The sequence below is a fragment of the Sesamum indicum genome, linkage group LG15 (genome assembly GCF_000512975.1).
Source record: "Sesamum indicum cultivar Zhongzhi No. 13 linkage group LG15, S_indicum_v1.0, whole genome shotgun sequence".
Classification (NCBI taxonomy): domain Eukaryota; kingdom Viridiplantae; phylum Streptophyta; class Magnoliopsida; order Lamiales; family Pedaliaceae; genus Sesamum; species Sesamum indicum.
In genome coordinates, this window is record NC_026159.1 from 7,096,647 (window position 1) to 7,115,838 (window position 19,192).

A 19,192-nucleotide genomic window follows, 5' to 3' on the forward strand; every position below is an offset into this window, starting at 1 on the left:
AATCAAGAAATGAACTTGAGGAATTAAAATGATTTTAAACGAAAACTTAATGGACCAAATATAGTATTTACCCTTAAATTAATCCATATTAATATAAAAAATAAAGGCCTTCTACGTTTACAAACAACCGTTAATGATACCATCCCACTAATTCTTAAACATGATAATTATATCCCTAATTAGATAATTTTAAAAAATAGTTGTAATTACTTTTTTTTTTTTTCAAAAGTAACTCCACATCACTTCAAGACAACTACACAAATTTTTTTATTGTGTCGATAATACTTAAATTTTTTAATTAAATTATAATTTGTTGATTTCTAAATTATATTTGTTTATAATATATTTTAAAATATAAACAATTATTTATTAACAACTTCTAGTTTAAAAAAAAAAAAAAAAACAGAGAATAGATATAATACACACAGGTGCGCCCCATTTCAACATCCATTCAGTAATTGAGTAATGAGGTGATCTAATGTGTGTCTGATTCCATGGGTGCTTCAGAATCATCTCTTACGGGCTCTCAGGTAAGCCCTAGCTCCTATGTCCATGGCCGCTACTTCTGTTTCCACTGCTAATTTCCTTTTAGTTTGCGTTCATCAACTATTCGTTCTGCTAATTCCCTTTCTGCGATTTCTGTGTGATTAATTCTTGTTATTATCTTTCTGTTTGTTTACAAGAAGAATCCGGAGGATGGGATCACCACTGTTTCGGAGCGTACACAGGGTTTAGAACCCATTTTGCAGAGGCTTCAATCCCTCGAAATTGTGAGATCCGGTTTACATTCATTTTGTACATTATTTCCAATTTTCGAGATTTCGTCCACTGATTAATTTTCATTAATTATGTAAATATTTGTGTATGTATATGTGTGCGTGAACAGACGAAGCCGCTACTTACATCAGCCCCTGCAGAGGGTAGCTTGACGGATATCCTTGTTCGAAAACCATCTTCTTCTTCAACTGCTGGTAAGTTTCTTTTTTGCTTCTTATTTTATCCCTGACTTATTTTTATGCTTTCTCTTGATGTGCTGATTTGAGCGCCCTTTTTCTATTTTTATTTGTATTTTCGGGATGAATTCATGTTCTTTCATTGGGCTAGTTTGTGAAGCTTGCAAATGCAGTAGCTGATGGTATTAGCTGGGGATGCCATAAGATTGTGTTCTACATAGGATGTTGAGAAACTTTATCCTAGTTATCAGAAAGATAGTTACTTAATCCAATAATAATATACTTTTAAGCTTTAAAGGCTGTTAATTTTTTGAATAATAAAGTTAAAAGGATTAATCTTGCATTCTCGTAGTAGCATTTGTCCGTACTATTGTGGCGAACCACAAGCCCCTGGGATTGCTGGATGTATTTAACTTCTTATTTAGTGCGCCTACATTTTCTTTGTTTTTTCTGTTTTGTGCTTGTTTGCATCCCTCCTTATTGCTTTACTCTCTTTACATCTTCTAAGTTTGCAGTCATGCAATTTCCAGCCCAACGAAAAATATCAAAGTTCATCCTTGATATACTCACACTCTCGGTAGGTTGCATTGGATAACATTAGTATTAGCTGCTACAGCTGGTTCACTGGAGTTCCATTCATTCAGAAGAAGTTTCTAAAGTTAGCAAGTCAATAAATTCTTGTGCAATTGGGGCTTCGGAGTACCTACTTGAGGAGAATAGTATTCACTGATTATACTAATATAAACTGTTTTCTCAAGAAGGTGCTTGATGCATTTAAGTTGTCTCATAAGTTATGTCAAACTTTTCTTGTTTATAAATGGGACAGTAGAAATCTTCCAGGATACATCTGATATTTCCCAAAATTATGGTATTTTAAGCTGGCTTATTGTGAGCTCATGCCTAAGAATGGGTACATCTGATGCTATTTATGTTGTTACTTGTTATTTAAAGTTCCGTCTCATGTCAGGGATTCCAATTCCGTGATGAATCTGAGGAAATTGACAGAAGGGATAACATAGTTGAGAAATTGTTCCCTGTGAATTTTGGACTTTTTAGAGCATTAGTTTATCTTCACTCCAACTATACAACCTCTGATCAGAATCAAGAGAATAACGTCAGTTAGCCCCTGTCATTTAGACTATTGAAATCAGTAAGGAGGTTCTTGGGCTTAGACTGATGCTTCAGATTGACAGCATTTGTGTCTCCATCATCGATTGAGTGACATATAAATGTATGTCATTCTTGATACACTATATCATATGACCAGGAACAGTTTAATAGGGAAGGTTGGAACTTCTGCATTCTCCATACATCATTGGTTGTGATAATGATGTCACTAATTGTATCTTATTTAAAGAAATTACCTCTTGTTTTAAAATATGTTGAAATATTGGCTCTTGCTGTAATTGGTTAGCCAATTGGACAAACAAGCTTTTGCTCGTATGTCTACACCTAGTTAGTCTGCTCAGGTTTCACATGACTATTTTTCGGATGAAGCTTTTGTCTAGAAATTTTTCAAATTTTAACCTTACTTGAAGTAAAGCTATTATGGGGATAAAAGAAAAAGGACAAATAAAAGAAGAATTTAGCATGATTCTTCTATGCTCCTCCCTCTCTCTCTCTCCCCTCACCCCTCAAACTGCCAGGTCCAAACCCAGCTTTTGCTTTCACTATCAAGAACAAATAGATCTTGCACCAAACATGGAGGTAAACTTGAATGCTATTTAATTTCTGTTTTGTATATAGGTGCAAGAGATGTTAATCTGGTGTGATCTATTGAATTAACAAGCGTAGGATAGAGGAAACCTGTCTCTTAAAACACAATCAAGTGGACAGTATCTCATCAATTTATAATTCAATTGATATCCCCAGATAATTTCTATTATTAGTTGACAATGTTTTGTTCTGAAAAAATACAGTAAATATTTGTTAGAGTTGTCAAAGTTTGGTAGATGTTCTATTGGAGGAGAAATGTAAATGCTACAGGTTCCATAGAAAAGGTAAACTGGGTGCTGGATAACTGTCTGTTACTGTGTTTCGTTTGTGTTCGAGTAGAATTTTTCTTGTTTCTTTTCCCATTAGTAGCTTTCTTTGTGGTAACAGACCCAGTAAAGCTAGTTGTTTGCCGAATATCTTATTTCTTGTTATGTTTGGACTAGGTACTGTAAACCCGAATGTGCTGCTGGAGCTCTTCTCAATGTACCGTGACTGGCAAGAGGAGAAGTCCCAAAAGATAAGTAAACGACAGGTTGGTCTTCCTTTATCATGCATTTATGTAGGGCCTGGTTATACACGTACACACGCACACTAGAAAAGCAAGTCAATATAGTTCTCGTGAATCTGTTTGATGCTATCATTTTCATGATATGGTTTTAAAGCTCATTATTCGCTTGTATTTATGGGCATGATGTGCACATATACCTAAATTACAATTACATTAAAACTTTGCAATAATCAATCTTAGGTGATAACCTAGTAGGTGAGTATCTTTGACAAGTGTATTCTCATCCTCTGGTGAGAGCTGACTCCTGATCACTGCATGATTCAGTAAATTTTTGTTCATTTGAACTTGCTTCGAAATGATGATGATAAATATTAACAGATAAAGCTTGATTTTCTCTGCAGAATTTCAAATCTCTTCCGCTCATTTGTTTGTTAGCTTGTCTTGCATCATTGGCGATCACCTAGACCGCTAAACAAATGGATAACATTTTTCTATATGACTTAAATCTTGTTTGCAGGAAGAGATTGAAAATAAAATAGAACTTGCAGATGCTTTGGCTGTCAAGCTTCTTCAACGCTTCAATTACTCAGTCTCAGCAATGAAGTCCACATCTAATCATCTATCAGAAGGTACCTGATGCATCCTAGAAGTATTTTGGAAATTCAATATTGGTGCATGATAGGTTATTATTAGCTGTTTTATCTATTCTACTTGGCATTATCTTGTTCATTAATTAAGCTGAAAATAATAATATATTCTCATATAAAACTTTAATCCTAGTTACATTTGGCAGGTGTCATGAACAGATATGTCGGATCTGGCTAATGCAATTGCATGCCATGTGAAAAGATCTTCTTAATGAAAACAGAAACCTTTTGTATGATCTCATTGTGAATTTGTAAATGATTAATGCATCTCATGATATTATGTAAGAACTTCCATATATCTGGTATGTTTCTTCAAGAAACAATGTATTACATACTGGAGAAGAAAATTTGTATACATTATGCTTGGGATGGACCCTCCAGTAATTTTTACTGAGTGATGACCATCTTCATATTGCACAGTCCATGCCTTGCAAGTGGAACTCGGAGAGTTAAAAGGGAGATTGACTGAGGTCATTAGCAATTGTGATGCGTTATGCAAAAGAATTGTTAATGAGGGACCAGAATCACTACGATCTACAGTCAGGCCGTTAACTGCAGCTTCCACTGATCAAAAGATTGTCTCTGTCTTACCCTCTTTGCCTTCGACTGCAGACCAGGATCAACAACCACAGCCAGAAAGTTAGGGTTTCTTTTCTTTACCTTGGTTTTTGTACATTCTCTTAAAATTGCAATTAGGTAGAGTTAGAAGCTGGCTATGCTAAACAACCTGGTCATACCCACTTGTATTCATCTGAGAAAGGATTTATTTTCCTGTCTCGTGTATTGACAACTTGCTACATAATCCCACTAATTCCAAAGGATACATTTATATGATCGTCTATTAGATGTTCCATTTTTAGACAGGATGCCTGAATATGCATATGACTCTCTTACAAGTGCGCTATCCTACAACTTAAGGCCATTACATTGAAAGAACAACACTGTAAGACGTGCATTCAAAGTCTGGTTCAGTTTTCATATGACCCGCTCTTCAGTTTTTGCAGGAAATGCTGCCTGTATTTAACTATGTAGAAATTTAGACAAAACTCGTGCGAATTTAGCTCACCCGAATATTGATTTGTGCCCAAATGTCTGGGAGAATAACTGTTTGATGCACCGTTAGAGTGGGTTTTCTACACTGGAAAGGACAAAGTGAAAAGCGTGAATGTCGTCAACTGCTAGAACCTGAGCCCCACCTGACCTCTTTTTTCCTGGCCTCACTTTGTTACTGAAGTATCACCGACAGAATGTGAAGTTGAACTGAAAGCTAGCTACCCCATTGATGGCATTTAATCCAGATCTGAACATCTTAATTCTGAAACCAGATGATCCATTTAATGCTGGTGGACTATTCAGTTCTGGGTTGCAAGTATGGTCCTCTTGCCGACACAAGGTTATTCAACATTGTCCATCAATAATAGGTCTAACAATTTGGGTAACTAGCTAGATTATAACTGAACATATGAACTTGTAAATATCTGCCAAGATAGCCCCGTCCCACCTCTGAAGATTGCTGCTAGTTTTAGAAACAAAGTGAGCCCCAGCACCTAGTTTATATCATTAGACCGAAACAAGACATCAAAGGGCATTTCAAAACCCTGGAAATTTGAGTAGATTGAAATCAATGGGACGGCTCAAGATCCCAAGAACTACAACTCATAAAGTACATAAAATCCTTGATCTGAAATTATATACTATACTTTAACAAAAAAGACTACCACAATACTATCAACCAATGTGATTGAAAAACCACCACATTCTTTACTGCTTCTATAGACTCAAATTCTTGTTATAGGATCAAGCTCCCATTACTAATAATTGAATCAAGTTTCATCAAATAGGGGAAAGGAATTAATTTTCAAAGTACTCAAACGATCACTCAAAACGGCATGAAAATTTCTTCAGGGCTGCTGCTGGGCGTCCATATAGCCTGCATCAACAAGCACCTTTTCCCTCTTGGCCAGTTCAATATCCTCATCCACCATCATCTTCACCAGTTGCTCAAACCCGACTCTCGGTTTCCAGCCCAGCACTTTCTTCGCCTTGCTTGCGTCTCCTTTCAGATTATCCACCTCTGCCGGCCTGAAATAACGCTTATCAATCACTACATGATCCCTCCAATTCAGCCCCACGTACCCGAACGCCACTGCCAAGAACTCCTCCACAGTGTGCGAATCCTCTGTCGCCACCACATAATCGTCCGGCTTCTCCTGCTGCAGCATCAACCACATTGCCTCCACGTAGTCCCCCGCGAAACCCCAGTCCCTGGATGCCTGCAAATTCCCCAGGAATAGCTTGCTCTGGAGCCCGATCTTGATCCGACCCACAGCCCGGGTTATCTTCCGGGTCACGAAATTCTCACCTCTACGAGGGGACTCATGGTTAAACAAAATCCCGTTGCAGGCGAAAAGGCCGTAGGCCTCGCGGTAATTTACAGTGTACCAATGGGCAGCGCATTTGGAGACGGCGTACGGCGAGCGAGGGTGGAAGGGGGTGGTCTCGGACTGGGGCGGGGGCGTCGATCCGAACATCTCGGATGATCCGGCCTGGTAGTATTTTATGTGGGAGCGGCCAGAGGCGGAAACGTGGGAGCGAACAGCCTCTAGGAGGCGGAGGGCGCCGGTGGCGACGACGTCGGCGGTGTAATCAGGGATCTCGAAGGAGACAGCGACATGGGACTGGGCGGCGAGGTTATAAACCTCGTCGGGTTGAATGGTATCCAGCCAACGGCGGAGGGAGGAAGCGTCGGTGAGATCGGCGTAGTGGAGCTTCATCCGGGCCTTGTGGGCGTTGTGGGGGTCGATATAGATGTGATTAATGCGCTGAGTGTTGAAGTTGGAGGATCGACGGATGAGGCCGTGGACCTCGTAGCCTTTGTTTAGCAAGAATTCGGTGAGATAGGAGCCGTCTTGGCCCGTGATGCCGGTGATCAGGGCGATCTTGCGGGCGGGTTGGAGAGTGCGGGGTGGGTTCTGGGTGCCATTTACGGCGGCGGTATCAGATTCAGATCTGGAGGTGGTGGAGTCATTGTTGGCGGCGGCGGTGGCCATTGGGAGAAACTGGAGGGAACGGAGGAGTGGAGGTGTAAATGTTGGAAATTGGGGAAATGGACTGGAAATTTATTGACGGGGAGAATGGGTGGGGAGTCGGAGTGGGGGAAGCATAGGCCCAGTTTTTCTTGTTTTACTGATATTTTAACTGGTGAGAGTAAAAGCAGAATTTCTGATTTGTTTTTCTGGTTTTTGACCCGGACCATATCCGAATGAGATGGATTTCGGACCAAATTATCGGGTTCGGAAAGGAATTTTTATTCTATGATCCGATTGGAGTCCAGACGGGTTTCGAATTTTATTCAAGTACTTCATCTAATAATGTATTTAAGATAGTAATAATCCAACAAGATTATTATTATTACTGTCTTGATTATTAGTTTTCTTACTAGTATATTCTACAATCCACATTCAGAATAATAATAATAATTTTGTTGGATTTGTCATCATCTTGAATTGTTCTCCCCACCTCTAAATTATCTTTGAAAATATTTTTCTTTTTATGTTTTAATCCAACAATACTAGATGAAAATCTCGAAGATCATAATAATTGCACTCCCCGAATTACTTTGCAAATATTTTTCTTCTATATTTCGACCCTACAACACTAGATGAAGTAGTTGAGCAAGTCACTTTTAAAAAATAAATGCAATAATAGTGTTCAGTTCAGTATGAAGTAAAAAAAACGTAACTAGATTATGGTATAATTTGAAATTAATATTTTGTTATGATTATACTGTTTTAACTTATATATATTATATTTGTCTTCTTACGAATACAAAAATATTAATAGAGCATTTTTTCAAAATAATTTATACTGTAAAATGAAGGGTAGAATTGAAAGTTTACTTTATATTTTGAGTAAAATGCAGATGGGGACATATGGGGTCATTTACACTTTGTCCTTCAATCCTTTCTTTTTTCTACACTTCTTTGCCCAACTTTTTCATTTTGTTGCACTTTGTATTTTTCGTAGAATAATGACAGAATATTTCATCCATGTGTGTTCACGCGAATGAGAGGGATTTTGGGATTGGTAAGATTATAAAGGTTAAAATGCAAACACCCCCCAATGTATGGGGTTATTTGCAACTTGGCCCCAATTTTTTTTACAAAATGAAATACAAATTAAATTCAAAATAATTGAAAAATTTTGGGGAAAAGTTCTGAAATAGAGAAAAATGGAGGAAATTTCTAGAAAATTTAATATTTGAACTGCAGATAAACAACTTCACATTACAAGCCAAATGTAACGTTGACACCAGTTCACACATATGCCTGATGATGGCGCCGACAGAAATACACACGATTCTTTTTTCTTTCTTTCTTGGGTTTGAGTTTGCCGAGTGTATTGGGTATTATTGTGAAGTTGCACTCACAATTTTTTTATTTGGTTGTTGAAGTTTAATTTCTTCATTTGGGTCAATGAGTTTTTCTTGTTTTCTTATCTGTTTTTTTTAATCATCTTTGTAATGTTCAGCTGATTTTGTGATTGTGTTGAAGTTATTTGATAGTGAATGGAAGTTTAAAGTTCTTTTGTTCAGCTAAGGGATTTCATACACATGATGTTTCAAATACTTCATGGCTTTTTAGTTTGATTTTGGCTTGTAATGTTAAATTTTTTATCTGCAAATTAAAATTTTTTGGATTTTTTTCTTCATTTTTCGTAATTTTTTTTTATTTTTGCCTATTTTTTTAACAGGTTGGAGGACAAAGTGCAAATGACCTCATACGTTGGGGGAGGGGGGTGTCTGCATTTAATCCTTATAATTTTACGAATTTCTATATCACCCTCAGGCGCGTGAACACATGTTGATTTCCATATTCTGTCATTATTCTCTGAAAATACAAAGTACAACAAAATCAAAAGGTTGGGTGGAAAAATTTAAAAAAAAAAAATGATTGGGGGAAAAGCGCAAATGATCCCATACGTCAGGGGGTTGTCTCCATGTTACCCTAATATTTTTGTTGACATCAATATTTTCTGTCAAATCCTAACGAAAGATGTATAATTGTAGATAGACAATTCTCTAACTGTAAGTATACTTTTAAAAGTTATTTAAAAAAATTATAATTTTATATTTTTAAAAGGAATCTAAGTATAATTTAAACCCTAATTTTAGATCTAAAGAATTCCAAATCCTTCTATTCTAAATTTGAATTATGTTTTATTGAATTTTCAAATTTTTATAATATGAAGTCAGTTTGAAATTATTTTTTTAAATTCTTTCAAATTTGTCAATTCAAATGTATGATTGGTGAACTCAAAATATCACAAAATTATACATAAGTGGAGAATCATGTGATGTAGGTAATAAGTGATGCATGGGAAGGATAGTCTGAGCAACAGTGGCACATGAGTGCTGCTTGGCAAGGAATGGAGTCTCAGCAACACACATGCCACACCATAAATTCAATTTCTTTATTCATAGTGTGAATAAATAGGGGGGCCTCCTTCTATTTATTGCACTTGTTAGATTCTTGGACATGTTTGGTCTATGTGTCTTCCTGTTTAGTATTAGGATAGAGTACATTGATTTTTGGGATAATTATATTTCATTTTCTTTTTTTGAGATGTGATGTATTTATATATAAATCTTCATATAGTTTGAAAAATTATATTTAGCACCCCATAAGATTTGTTTCTGTCGAATAAAAAAGTCTTATGTTATTAAAAATTCACTAAATTTGTTGATATTAACAAAAATATTGAATGAAAATTGATATCTACTTTTAATTGACTAAAATGACTTATTATATGTTAAGCAATTCTTTTCAAATGAAACTACCCTTATAAATGTGAAGATATACCTCCTCACGTGCATTAATGTGTGAAGATGTATGAAGATAATTTGATACTATTCTCGTATGGAACTTACTGATTTAGACACCCAAATGTTACAATTAGGACCTACCAAATATTCTTATGGACGAGCTTTGTAAGTGCAAGTTAACAAAAACAAACTTGACGACCTGATACAAAGCTCGAGGATACAAACACAAAATCACCGTACTTGAACGATGACTTAAACCACATAAAGAAGTCAAATTCAAACTGGATATTTTTCAAGAGCTTATTACAAGTTGATAAGTTATACACTACAACACAAAATTTTTAAAGAAGACTTAATATTGAGAACGTAAAAGTTTCGACCAACTTGTTTGTTGCTAAAGGGTCCGATATCAGTTCAAGATTGCCTGAACTTGATGACTGCATTACCTGAAGTTAGTGAACAGACAAAACATCCACAAAATGATTATCCTGATTCTGGACAAATTCACCCGCGGGCATACTCATTGTTAACACAATGACCAGCAATTTATCTAGAAGTACTTATATTTGCTTAAAAATACAAGAACCGACCTCTCTCATTCCCTCAATTTCTTTTAATTTTCACTGAAGTTCAGTCTTTAACGATTGATGATCTTGAAAAACAGAAATGTCGTGCATACCCACAGACTACTGCCTGCCAGAATTGGAACTTATGTATAACAGATTGAACACTAAAAAGTTTGCTACTCCGCAAGAAGTAAAAAGCTGAATTAGTCGTGTGGTGGATATTAGAAACTTAGAAGCCGGAAAGCCAAGCTGAAACTGAACTAGAAGCTAATAATACAAAGTAAGCTAAGTTAGGGGATAAATAAGAACGAGAACCATACACGCAAACTGTGAAGCCTTCACTGGAAGAATCATAAGCAAAAAGATAGGAGTTCGTGCACAAGGGCACAAGGAAAAAGGCAGATAGACTGGCATCACACAAAAGAATGTCTATGCAGAGAGATGCCATGATCGAATGCTTTTGTACATAAATTGCAGAATAGAAGGTTTAAAATGTGAGCTATTCGGAGCAAAGAGGAGTTGCAAATCTTTAGATATTTTGGCTATAAGCAATACAGAATCAAGAACCTATTGCTCCCAATTAAAAGGAGAAGCTCTCCCTTCTGCTTAATATGTCAAATTTTGCATCCAGCGAAGTTGAATAGGCAGTTAACCTGTTCTCATGATGATATGAACTCCACTGTCAGTATCCACTATGTCACTTATCTCCCCAAGCTTTAGTGCGAATGTTGCTTCTTCAAAAGGCTTCTGCATCTGACCCCTTCCAAATGAACCTGCACCCAGTTTGCACATTGTAAGAAATAGATGCAGTAAAGTCAGTCAACAATTGCAACAATTTTCTCGACCTAAAGCTTAGGCTATTTTGATAATTCGTGACAACTCAAACAAAGCCCGTGCAGCACCAAGTTGCACTTCAGCAGGCAATTGATGTTCCAAACCTCCATCATCAATTGACAGAAACAAATGCAATAATTGGAAGGTACAGAATTTATTAATCGCACAGGAACTGCAGGAGATGTTTTATATCCGTTTTCTAGTTTACTCATCATTTACATAGTTAGTATTAAGGTAATTTCCACTTGCCAAAAAGAAAACACCTACCAAAAAGTTACTAAGGACAAACGAAAGCAAGAAATCAATAGCATGTAGACATATCTTCATCTCGCTGAGACTCCATCCAAGTACCGTGCAACTGAAATAATATGACATCATCTGAGACTATGCCACAACCTCCAAAATCAATTTTCTGCCCCATCAAGGAGTATGATAGATGTCACAGTTATACCAAATTAGCTAGGACTTAGCTCCTTTGAACAATGTAAGGAAGACTCCATGCTAAATGTTATGTTCCTTGCCCTACTCCCAAGCATTTGTTGTTTGGAACAAATCCAAGAACAATTATATTACCATCACAGTTGTCCTTTTTCGATTCAAATTTTGAACTGGCAATAGTATTCTTCACTTCTAATTAAATCCCTTCTGGTTTGGTAATGATAGCTATTAAGTAATAAAAAGTGCATATGAATGATGATGCTCCAAAAATTTAGAGAAATAATCAGGGGAAGATGTTAATGTATAGAACATAGAGCTTAGGTAAAGGCCTTCAACGGATGCTGCAATGTCAAGGTCAGAAAATATGCATGAGCTGAATTAGAAAAATCTAACAGATGAAAGCTAAGATATTCTAACAAAGACGGGCTAAAATCAAACATGAGTGCTAAGATATCCTAACAAAGACAGGGGCTACAAACTCAGAATAGCATTAAGGAACGTGCTATTGTAGTTTAACACACTAAGCACAAGTCCAGGGAGCCTCACAAGATTGAAATATAGAGTATAATACTATAACTGAAGCTAGTATGTTCCTTAGTAAATTATACATCATAAAGCGCAATAAAAGTCTCAACATATGACACATATGCACAAAATGTATCTCCCTCTCAATCGAAGTTAAAAAATAAAACAAAATAAAATAATCTATCTTTGCAATTTGAATAGCCACATAACTTAAACTAGTGTTCATAAACTAAAGATTCTTGGGTATCTTATGTACCCTTAGAAGTAGCTGTCAAAACTCAAAAGTTCTTTTAGTAATATGATATTATTTGACGAAAATATGTAATTCTAGGAAATAGGAATGGTTATGAACATCTCAAAAAGGAGGTAAGTATGTTCAGTTTGGGATGGAGGGAGTACAACATATTCTATCACAAGTCTGCTAAATGTACAACTCTGGAACCCCCCACCTACAGATTCACATTGCAGTCAAAACAGATCTTCATACAGGTTTTACATGATTTCTTCAGCTTCACACTTGTACAAAGCTGAGTTACTGAGTCAATATATATATACATGTAAGGAGGTAAATGTATGAATACTAATAATGTTATATCTTCTTTTGTTTGTGTGTGTGATTTCTTCCCAAAAGGAAACACTAAGAGCTAAGTTGTTTACTCAGTGATGCAAAAGCCAGTGAATGGTATAGCCACAAGGACCAGTCACTCTAATAAAGTAATGTACGCAAATCTCATTTCATACAAATTTAACACTAGAGTGCTCTCCATAGGTACCAAAGTTTGTGACCTAATGCTTCAGATTAGAGACACAATTGACATGCTGGCCTATTATCATTCAACCTAGAACTCCCTCATGCTCATGAATTTAAACATGTATGTATATATAACAGTTCTCCCAACTCAATTCCGGTAAGCATTTACAGCGAGCAGGTCTGGTGGACAAGTGTACGCACCAATCCACACAAGTACAAACATCTAGCGGATAGAACTGCATCTTGAGGAAGGGAACAACACTTTCTTTACAATTCATCAGCAGGATTCAGTTAGCTTCAATCTTCTATAAAGAAACCTTAAGAAACCATAAACACACTAAGTATCTTTAATTTACTTTTCAACTGCTTAATCCCCTGTGAAATTTTTCTCACAGCTCGACTTTCTCATGAGGCGGGAAAATGAATCCAACAAAATCACAAAACCCCACGTACTAATAAAGTGAAATCGTCGGAGGGTTAGGGATGCAGATTAAAGAAATCGGAGACGGACCGAGATCGCCGCCGCGCTTGGCGGAGCTGCAGTGAGAGTTCTGGGAAGCGAGGTCCTTGAAGGAAGCATCGCCGGATAGGATATCGCAGCGCAGGGCCTGGAGCTGCGCAACGGCTTCTTCGCGGGTGGTGGCGGAGATGACGCGGCCGTCGGGATCCTTCCAGGACGACTTGCGGCGTGAGCCCTGGTGCTTAATCAGAATGTGGGAAGCCCTCACCTTCTCCGACGATGACATTTTCGTCTTCTTGCTACTGCTGCTTTGCCTGTGTTTGTGGTGGTGGTGGTTGTCGGCCTGATCCGCCGACTTCTTCCTCTTGCGATCGGACTCTATTTTTGCTGATTGAGGGCTTTAGCTACTGTTCTTTCAGTGAGATCGGCGTAGAAGATGGAATCTAATTTTTATATCTGTTTTGCGTAGTAAATGAAAACAAGTCGCCAAAGTAGCTGCCGGCTTCTATATGCATAACGCTATTTATATGTAATATATGTACACGATATAGTGTGAGCACCAAATACACTATATATATCTATATCTATATTATATATAACTGCGATTATAATATCACAACATCAATTTTTTGTTATGCCGATAACGCGTTAAGTTGATTTTCTTTCTTGCTTTCTTTTTTTTAAAAAAATATAATGTATTTTTTTATTTATAAAATATTTTAAAATATAAAACATTATTTATATTATGCACATAGTAACAACGTGCCACAACAGTTAGTATATAGTTATGGTTGCTCGCAATATAACAAGAATCTTGATGATAAGGAGAAAAAAGAATTTTGTGAAAAGAAAAAATTATAATAAATAGGAAGAAGTAAGGTAAGAGAGAAACATGGAGTGGTAGGTAGTTAAGACGAAAAAATATTGAAATTTTTAATTTGACCAAATTTTTTTAAAGGAAATAAACGAAATAAAGGATAATTATTTTAATTGATGAGAAAATTTTTTAGTAATTATCTAATATTAATATTAAAATAAAATTAATTAGTTAGAAGTTACGCATATTAAAATTTTACAAAGCATTTTTAATTCAGTAAGATTGATATCTTTTACTTAAAATTTTATGATCCTTATTTTTTAATTTTTTTATTTTTAAAATTTAGATTAGTATTTTATATATTATTTGTACGCTATTTCGTTCTAAATTTAATTGTCCCCTTGTAAGTTAATTTTTTCTTAAAATGTTTAAAATCTCTTTTAACAAATTAATTACATAAAAAATATTATTTTCTTATTTTTTTCTTTTTATTTGAATATATCTATGATTGTCTAAGTATTTTATTGGTATTAAGACTACGAAATAGTATTTTCTTTATAGAATTTTATTCTTTTATAACTAATTTGATTTATTATAAAAAATAGATTACTTAAGTAAGGGTATAATTATCTTTTTACAATGACAAACAAACACTTATAAGTTATATTTTTATATATAGTATAGATGAAATATTTTTAATTAATTGATTTCTTCCAAAAATAGTTACTTTCAAATAATAACATTTTGTCCTACAAAATATTAGAGGTTTGGTCGTGAGATTTATTAAATCCACAAACTTCATTAATTGATTTTGTCCTATAAAATTAATCAAGGACCAAATCAATTAATTTCACACTCCTTCTTGAGCTTGTTTAATCTAATTAAATTCCTTACACAATTAATTTATTATTATTAAATTAATTGAGTTCAAGAACTATAAACTAGTTTACTTTAATATTTCTACATGCTTAATCCAACACTTGAATTACATGATTTGTCAAATTTAATTGATCATGTTAGTTAAATTGTATCTCTAAATGAAGGTGGTGAACCTTTAGACAATGAATACCATGCAAGTAAGATTCTTTCGTCAATTATCTCCTGATAAGTCCAAGACATGGATAGTGAATCTAAACCTTATAGGCCCAATAACTATGCATCCCATCTTTTATATTTCTTGATTATAAATGGTCAACCTAAAAACCCTTGTTGTGATACTTTGGCCAAGAATATCAATCACAAATATCAAAAGAGCATAGGAGATCTCTTGCCTTATTAGGTCAAGTTGATGATTTCTTGACGTGCCACTCATTGATCTTCATATTGGATGGGTGCCCAAAATATCCCCTTTATGATCACCTAAATGACCAGAAGATAAATCAAAGTACAAGAAATTCAATACAAAATGACTGTAGTGCCTCATGTTATGAGGAATAATCTAGCATTATCATATCAGGAAATTCTACTTTCGATATTATCACTATTTTATAGGTAAAATTTTATCAAAATCGTATTTAGGACGCGTGTTGCACACACCATACTGTAAAGGGGTGTTTTACTTTTATTTTAAAAAAAAGCCAAAGAGATAAATTGAGAATTTTTTTCACAAAAGCGCATTTCCACCTTCGAATAACACAGTAGGGCAAGGATGCATTTTGCCATCATATTATTATGCCGTTTCCTGGGAAAGCGAAAGGCGAAAGATTTTTCACTCGTCCTTTCTCAAAGAAATTCAGTGTGAATGAAAGTCATATATCCGTATTTTACAATTCTAAAGGTAAAATCTCTCTCTCTGAGGCGCTAGTAGCTTAAATATATGGAAAAAAGATAATCAGTCAGTGAAAGCACAAAAAGAGTTGATAAATTCAGCTATTAATTTTTCATATTACATTCTCAATGAGCAGTCTCGTGTCATATAAAAGAATTACAAACGGTAAAGTTGACACAAGAACACTAAATCCACGAAACCACCTGGAGTCCAGCATCAGAGACACTACACACCTGAATTAGCAGGCTCAGTTCCAAAGGGCTTTTCTGCACTATTCCGCTGTGAACAAATGGATCTCTAATCAAGAGAGGGTTCTGTCAGCTGGTAGATATCGGCCCAAATTAGCGCACAAAATGGCTTGTAAAGTTGTGTATCAACTAGGATATGCAGAAAGTCAAATTAAATCTCCCTTAGGATCGGCCAACCTTTTCTTATAATGTCATCGATCTTAGCATCAATCTGCCTCTGCATCCTAGGTGGACAAAGCTCTGCAGCATATCCATTAAGCTTTGTTGCCAGGGTAGACTGCTCAAGCTCCTCTTCTGGCAAGTTTCCAATCAATTGAAGAAGAAAAGGGTTCCGTTTAAGCTCAAATTTCTACAAGTGGGAGCAGGGGTTGTCAGCCAATGATAAAAAAAAATGTTGAAACCAGTTGAGCTCTGAAGGAAGCCAATATAAATATAGATGTTTAAGAAAATAAAGATTTGAGCTCCACATATGTCCTCTACTAAGTAAGAAGCTGATTTCTCTTTTTGATAGTTTGCTCTGTTGGTTGTGAAAGCAATAAAAAACTTGCATTACGAGATGAATTAAGAGAATATGGAAAGTGTGACATTTTGAAGTGCATGGTTAAAAAGGGCTAACTAAGATCAGAGGAACTTCAGGCACCCTTGTTTTACACTTATGCAAATCCCATTGACTAATTAAGTTATAACTCAGACTAGCTCCATGCTTCCATGCAGAAGATAAGGTTAAGAACAACAAACCTGATGTTCAGGCTCTGCAGGATAAAACGTTCCTAGCTGTTGAATTTGAGTGGTGACAACACTGGTCTTTGACCGTGTTTGCTCCCTTTCTTTGCTGAGAGCAGCCGACCTGGTTTCTTCAGTTCCATTTGTGAAGATTATAGACCTGCTCTAGGTGAAATGATTTACCATGTCAGAGAGGCTTCTTTCTTGGTGTATAAGTGCTTCAGGTGAAAACTGGTACCTGTATTGATTTCCAACATCAGGACCTTGCCCAAATACTTGCCTAGAATCATGACTAGTCCAAAAGACATCAAGTAGTTCTCTGAAACTAATAATCCTGGGATTATATTCTATCTGCACAGAATTAATGGAACCACATGAGATATGTATATTAGTTTCATGTAAGGGCAGCAGAAAAGTAGAACAAGAGAAGAACTCAAGTAAGATGTAATTTTTCCACTGAAAACATTTAAACGTAGAATACCGTGCAACTATAGGAATACATGTTAGCCAATCAGCCATGGGTTTAAGCAATTGGATGATGATTGTGGAAGGCAAGTTTCTTGGGTGTGGAAGCTATTCAAACATTTAAACTCCATGAATAATAAGATTGACACCTAGTTAAACTCCTTCGGTCATTCAGTAAGACAACCTAAATTTATTGCGCTCAATAATAGGCCAAGCATGCGCCACGAAGACCAAGTAATAATTTGAAAGTTGCAAATATATGCATTTGAAATCACTTGTATAAATTAGACACACCTCTCTATTGGTTGTTCAGGGTAAAAGATGAATAAGATGCACATCGAAATAGGCCTCAATCCCATTGTTAAGATTTAAAGCAAAACCACAGTGGGATAGGGTCGAAATGCTTTGTACAGAAAATAAAACGGAATCTTTTTGGATTTCTACTGAAAGATCAGAGGCTGCAAGATTAACAGGCTGTTAGGCTCAGCAGTTGGGGCTCCCAAAATAATGGTGGAACTTATGCATTGGTTTCTAAAGACATTTGGAACTTAAATCTGGATTTAGAATTAGTCTACTTCATTTGTAGAATGTTTGTCAACCTAAATCAGAATCAGTACTGGATTGTCCAAAAAATACTGAGCATTTTGGAAGACCTGCAAAATGGAGCTTTTACAGGGAGCATTCTGTTGCAACATTAATACATTGAATATAACAAACTATCAAGAAATTTTCTATATCAAAGCACACTGAATATATATGTGAAAAACAAATGGATTCTTTTGGGTGATTTAAATCCAGAATCTTTTAGTTGCAGAGTTTTGGAGCGTCAATTTTGTTATTAGGCCAAAGCCTCACTAGCCAAAAATGGAGCTATTGGCCAACCTTAATCATCAAACATTTTCTTTTTCTTAAAATGAATCATTGCAAAATACATTTTGTTGAAATCAATTCTTGTCACCATAGGCTCAGTCTTACCATAGGCTTGACAAAACTTAGAGAAATTAACAGAAAATTGCAATAATTTCCTTTTTGTTTGGGTAAAAACATGCGGAATGCATGTTCAGAGTGATGTTTATGAGTTCAATGTAAACTTGTGAAGCTCACAACCATGAAATTGAGATTCAAGGAGAAACAAGTGAGTCGGCTACTTCAGTGCAACGACGAATTGATCAATTGTACATATTCAACACAATCCAGGAAAAGTATTGTTTCCAATGCGTCCTCTAGATTTGTGCTAAATCATCATACATCTCCAAAATCCTAAGTGCACATACTCCCGTCATATCACAGTGCCGCTCAGCCACCTCAATAAAAACATTCTTTTAACGGAATCAATGTATGATTCACCTATTACTCAGATTAACCACACTTCACATAATTCCCCTGCTTCAAGGACCACGTTAACTCTAAATTTAGTAGCCCAATTGAAAGAAAAACACAGAGTAATCACATATAATCTTCTCAATAATCATTTAGACATTATCACAAACTACGAACAGAAGACACCACCAGCACTAAAAAACTCGTAAGAAAAACACAAAGTAGAACCCCAAAAACAAAAAAAATTGAAAGGAAAGGGTAAAACCTGCACACACTCAGCGTGATCACCTAAGCTTCGGTACTCCGGGTTAGGTCTGGATCCACCAGAATAACCTGCGGCTGTCCGTACGACGCCGTCCAAGCATCCAAACGCAGCCTCAGACCTCCAAAAGCTGCCGAGGGCGAAAACCGCAGTTCTGAGTGGCTGCTCAGATAAGGCATTCACGTTTCCTGAGATCCGATCCGGAAATCTGATGCTCAGAGCTGGGCTTGCCGCCCAAGAAATAATAACAGTCACGAGCAAAACTGAAGCAGTCAGCTTCATCTTTCACACAGGAAAAATGTGGAAGATATGAATTTTCATAGATATAGAAACTACAGAAGAAAAGAGGAGAGGTAAAATTGCCAGA

The 19,192-nt window shown here is 36.0% G+C and overlaps 4 protein-coding genes across 7 annotated transcripts; 1 reads left to right on the forward strand and 3 right to left on the reverse strand.

Annotated features, from left to right (window-relative positions):
• Positions 434-4,665, forward strand: LOC105178137. Of its 3 annotated transcripts, none has more exons than XM_011101512.2 (6): positions 434-530; positions 684-770; positions 887-971; positions 3,113-3,201; positions 3,695-3,806; positions 4,245-4,665. In XM_011101512.2, the coding sequence occupies exons 1-6, from the start codon at positions 495-497 to the stop codon at positions 4,466-4,468; spliced, it is 633 nt and encodes a 210-aa protein (XP_011099814.1). In that variant the 5' UTR covers positions 434-494; the 3' UTR covers positions 4,469-4,665. The 3 variants fall into 3 exon arrangements, with proteins under 3 accessions (XP_011099814.1, XP_020554690.1, XP_011099815.1); XM_020699031.1 differs by having other exon boundaries at positions 687-770; XM_011101513.2 differs by lacking the exon at positions 4,245-4,665 and adding an exon at positions 3,971-4,208.
• On the reverse strand, positions 5,403-7,012 carry LOC105178138 (GDP-mannose 4,6 dehydratase 1). Its single transcript, XM_011101514.2, has one exon. It carries the CDS (start codon positions 6,872-6,874, stop codon positions 5,726-5,728), a length of 1,149 nt encoding a protein of 382 aa, XP_011099816.1. The 5' UTR covers positions 6,875-7,012; the 3' UTR covers positions 5,403-5,725.
• Positions 10,532-13,737, reverse strand: LOC105178139 (peptidyl-prolyl cis-trans isomerase Pin1). The gene is made up of 2 exons (XM_011101515.2): positions 13,274-13,737; positions 10,532-10,987 (listed from the first exon to the last, which is right to left on the reverse strand). The coding sequence occupies exons 1-2, from the start codon at positions 13,506-13,508 to the stop codon at positions 10,863-10,865; spliced, it is 360 nt and encodes a 119-aa protein (XP_011099817.1). The 5' UTR covers positions 13,509-13,737; the 3' UTR covers positions 10,532-10,862.
• On the reverse strand, positions 15,868-19,192 carry LOC105178140 (peptide methionine sulfoxide reductase A5). 2 transcript variants are annotated; one of them, XM_011101517.2, is made up of 5 exons: positions 18,829-19,191; positions 17,017-17,129; positions 16,794-16,938; positions 16,233-16,404; positions 15,868-16,128 (listed from the first exon to the last, which is right to left on the reverse strand). In XM_011101517.2, the coding sequence occupies exons 1-5, from the start codon at positions 19,105-19,107 to the stop codon at positions 16,109-16,111; spliced, it is 729 nt and encodes a 242-aa protein (XP_011099819.1). In that variant the 5' UTR covers positions 19,108-19,191; the 3' UTR covers positions 15,868-16,108. The 2 variants fall into 2 exon arrangements, with proteins under 2 accessions (XP_011099819.1, XP_011099818.1); XM_011101516.2 differs by having other exon boundaries at positions 15,868-16,404; positions 18,829-19,192.

What these genes read in the sequence shown, in the direction of transcription:
- LOC105178137 (XM_011101512.2), top strand. Translation starts at nt 495, where the DNA reads ATGGGTGCTTCAGAATCATCTCTTACGGGCTCTCAG. An exon ending in GGCTTCAATCCCTCGAAATT is followed by an intron (nt 771 to 886) that starts GTGAGATCCGGT and finishes GTGCGTGAACAG; the next exon opens with ACGAAGCCGCTACTTACATC. An exon ending in ATCTAATCATCTATCAGAAG is followed by an intron (nt 3,807 to 4,244) that starts GTACCTGATGCA and finishes CATATTGCACAG; the next exon opens with TCCATGCCTTGCAAGTGGAA.
- LOC105178138 (XM_011101514.2), bottom strand. Translation starts at nt 6,874, where the DNA reads ATGGCCACCGCCGCCGCCAACAATGACTCCACCACCTCCAGATCTGAA.
- LOC105178139 (XM_011101515.2), bottom strand. Translation starts at nt 13,508, where the DNA reads ATGTCATCGTCGGAGAAGGTGAGGGCTTCCCACATTCTGATTAAGCAC. An exon ending in CAAGCGCGGCGGCGATCTCG is followed by an intron (nt 10,988 to 13,273) that starts GTCCGTCTCCGA and finishes AACTGGGTGCAG; the next exon opens with GTTCATTTGGAAGGGGTCAG.
- LOC105178140 (XM_011101516.2), bottom strand. Translation starts at nt 19,107, where the DNA reads ATGAAGCTGACTGCTTCAGTTTTGCTCGTGACTGTTATTATTTCTTGG. An exon ending in GATGTTGGAAATCAATACAG is followed by an intron (nt 16,939 to 17,016) that starts GTACCAGTTTTC and finishes CACCTAGAGCAG; the next exon opens with GTCTATAATCTTCACAAATG. An exon ending in CTGCAGAGCCTGAACATCAG is followed by an intron (nt 16,405 to 16,793) that starts GTTTGTTGTTCT and finishes TCCCACTTGTAG; the next exon opens with AAATTTGAGCTTAAACGGAA.